The sequence below is a fragment of the Panicum virgatum genome, chromosome 5N (assembly GCF_016808335.1).
Source record: "Panicum virgatum strain AP13 chromosome 5N, P.virgatum_v5, whole genome shotgun sequence".
NCBI lineage: Eukaryota > Viridiplantae > Streptophyta > Magnoliopsida > Poales > Poaceae > Panicum > Panicum virgatum.
The window spans coordinates 60,112,503-60,114,993 of record NC_053149.1 but is presented as its reverse complement, the minus strand read 5'-3'; the positions used below and the strand labels follow the sequence as shown (position 1 = coordinate 60,114,993).

The following is a 2,491-nucleotide window of genomic DNA, read 5'->3' as shown; positions in this document are numbered from 1 at the left end:
TCCTGCCTGCATGCGCATCAATTGGCAACAGGTACTATCGAGTTCTAGTGTTATTAAACTGGGAAGCGGTTGTTTGGTTTGGACTAAATATTCCTGGTTGTTGGGTTACTCGAGAGTTGAACTGATGGTTCTTCCTTCGTTAGGTTGAATCAACCATGTTCATATTCTATCTGTGATTGATCAGGCAGAAATATATGGTGATTATTAGCGGCAGTTCAGATCTTTAAAGCTCCTTCGTCAACCCTTTGGTTTGATGAGCCTAGCTATATGCGGGCTGGTGGTGTAGTAGTAACTTGTTGTGGCAAAAACGAGGGAAATTCTCATCAACATTGCAGACGATCACCTTTTGATCCGCTAGCTGCTCTTGGAAATTCAGAATGCGCGATGTGGGTTGCAAGATACGCAAGGCAAAATGTTATGAACCATTGCGACATGCAGGAGAGAAGAGCGTGATCGCCAGGGCCCTGTTTGGTTTGTGTAGCGCAAGCTACTGTAACAAACTCTGACAAATAATTAAAGGTACTAAATAAAAGCAGTTTATAAAACTAACACAACAACCTCTGTGCTACTTCGCGAGACTTATCTAATGAGGTCTTTGACCACACAATTAGAGGATGGTTATTGTAGCATTGCTGTAGCCAATCATCAATTAATTACCGTCATTAGATTCGTCGCGCAAAGTTACACTCATCCGTAAATGGGTTTTGCAAATATATTTCATTGTGTACTTCATACATGAAAAATTCTTTTTTAGCATGAGTAGCGTAGAACAACCAAACAGGACCGAGGAGAGAATGAAAAAAAAATATAAAGACCATGCCCCTCGCGTGATCTTCTAGGCGAACTGTTCAGCTTTGCAATTTAAAACTAGGCATCGGTAGAGACGGATGGCCGCGGACACGGCAGCTGAAGCCGTCCAAATCCGCGCACGGCTCGTCGTCGCGTGGTCAGTGGTCACACACCATCGCCCATCGGCGCTGGGAGACGACGAGAGCCGAGAGCGAGAGGCCGAGACCGAGAGCGACCCCTCTCCGTCCGATGCTTTTCATTAGCGGAAGATCCCCCGGAAAAGCCGCGTTCACACCGCCGTTTTTCCCCACTGGTGCCTCGCGTGGAACGGAATGGAGCGAGAGAAAAACGCTGGAAGATTCCGCCTCCGGCCCCCGCCCGGTCGCGGCCGTCCGGTCCGGCAGCGCCTCCATCTCGCCGCCCGCACTAGCTAGTCCGGGACGCAGGCCGTCCACGTGGCCAGATGGGATGCAGAGGCCAGGCTGCCCCCGCGCCCGGGGTCCACCCCATTTTTTTTCCCGCTCCGCGACCCGGTCTCCGCCTCGCGTAGCTGCCACGTCGTGCCGCACACCCCTTTGAACCACGCGTATAAATAAGCTCTTCGTCGCCAATCCGCCGATTCCTTCTCGATTGGAAACCGACCACGGCAAAATATCAAGCAACGAGCACTAGCCAGCCATTTACTCAGAGCTCGAGCTTATTAGCTGCGAGGGGAGGCGCGTGACACACCTCGCCGGCCGGCGGCATACACAACACACCCGCATCGGCGCAGCATGGGGAACTGCCTCAAGCTGCAGCGCGCGGCGGTGTGGGCGGACGGCGACGAGTGGGAGGAGGAGGAGTTGGCGGCGGGGAGCAGTAAGGCGAAGGCCGCCGCCGCCGGCGAGGCGAAGGTGAACCGGGTGGAGGTGAAGATCAGGGTGACGAAGCGGCAGCTGCAGGAGCTGCTGGAGAAGGCCGGCGGCCGTGGGGGCTGCAAGGCCAACGCGCGGGAGGCGGAGAAGGTGCTGGCGGAGCTGATGACCTCCGGCAGGGTGTGCTACCAGCGGAAGCACGAGGAGATGCGGGGGCACTGGAGGCCCGCCCTGTACAGCATACCGGAGTCTGCCGCCGAGGAGTCATGACACGGCTCTCGAGTTTTTTGAGCCTCTTGAGCTCTTGGCCGGCGAGAGAGGGTGCTCGATCAGAATTTTCTGTCAGATTAGTTCTGTATGCGCACGGTAGTTGGCTAGTTGCTATAGGAAGGTGCAGGTTTTAGCGATTCTTTCTGAGATAGTTTTCTGTACAGGCTTACGAACCGATAATGCTGATAGGAAGCAGTTACTGGTGCCAGTTTTTAACACCCAGCAGACCACTGTATGATTACTGGCTCTGTTTCTACTTGTTCAATTCATGGGCGCTCACTAATTAAAACTGCAGGTAGACCGAGTTCCCGGAGGAGGGCGCTCAGAGGAGGGCGGAAACCGCTTCGCCATCCACACCCCCCCCTCGTCGCTGCCGCGGCGACCGAGTTCCTGGACGAACACTGGACCCCCCTTGGGATTCGCGCTGCCTTCCACAAGCTCGGCAACTCAAGCGTCCCCTCATAAGAGAAGACTTAAATGTGATACAAAGCACCAGTCCCAGGAGGCTGATGCCACATTTATTACATCAGATGGTTCAAAACCGTACAAACCTTGGAGGACACTCGATACAGATGATA

At 54.0% G+C, this 2,491-nt stretch overlaps 1 protein-coding gene across 1 annotated transcript; it reads left to right on the top strand.

The window, feature by feature from the left end:
• Positions 1-1,402: 1,402 nt before the first annotated feature.
• Positions 1,403-2,161, top strand: LOC120676951. Its single transcript, XM_039958298.1, has one exon. The coding sequence runs from the start codon at positions 1,563-1,565 to the stop codon at positions 1,911-1,913; it is 351 nt and encodes a 116-aa protein (XP_039814232.1). The 5' UTR covers positions 1,403-1,562; the 3' UTR covers positions 1,914-2,161.
• The last annotated feature ends 330 nt before the right edge of the window (positions 2,162-2,491 follow it).

Coding starts and splice junctions, on each gene's coding strand:
- LOC120676951 (XM_039958298.1), top strand. CDS start 1,563: ATGGGGAACTGCCTCAAGCTGCAGCGCGCGGCGGTGTGGGCGGACGGC.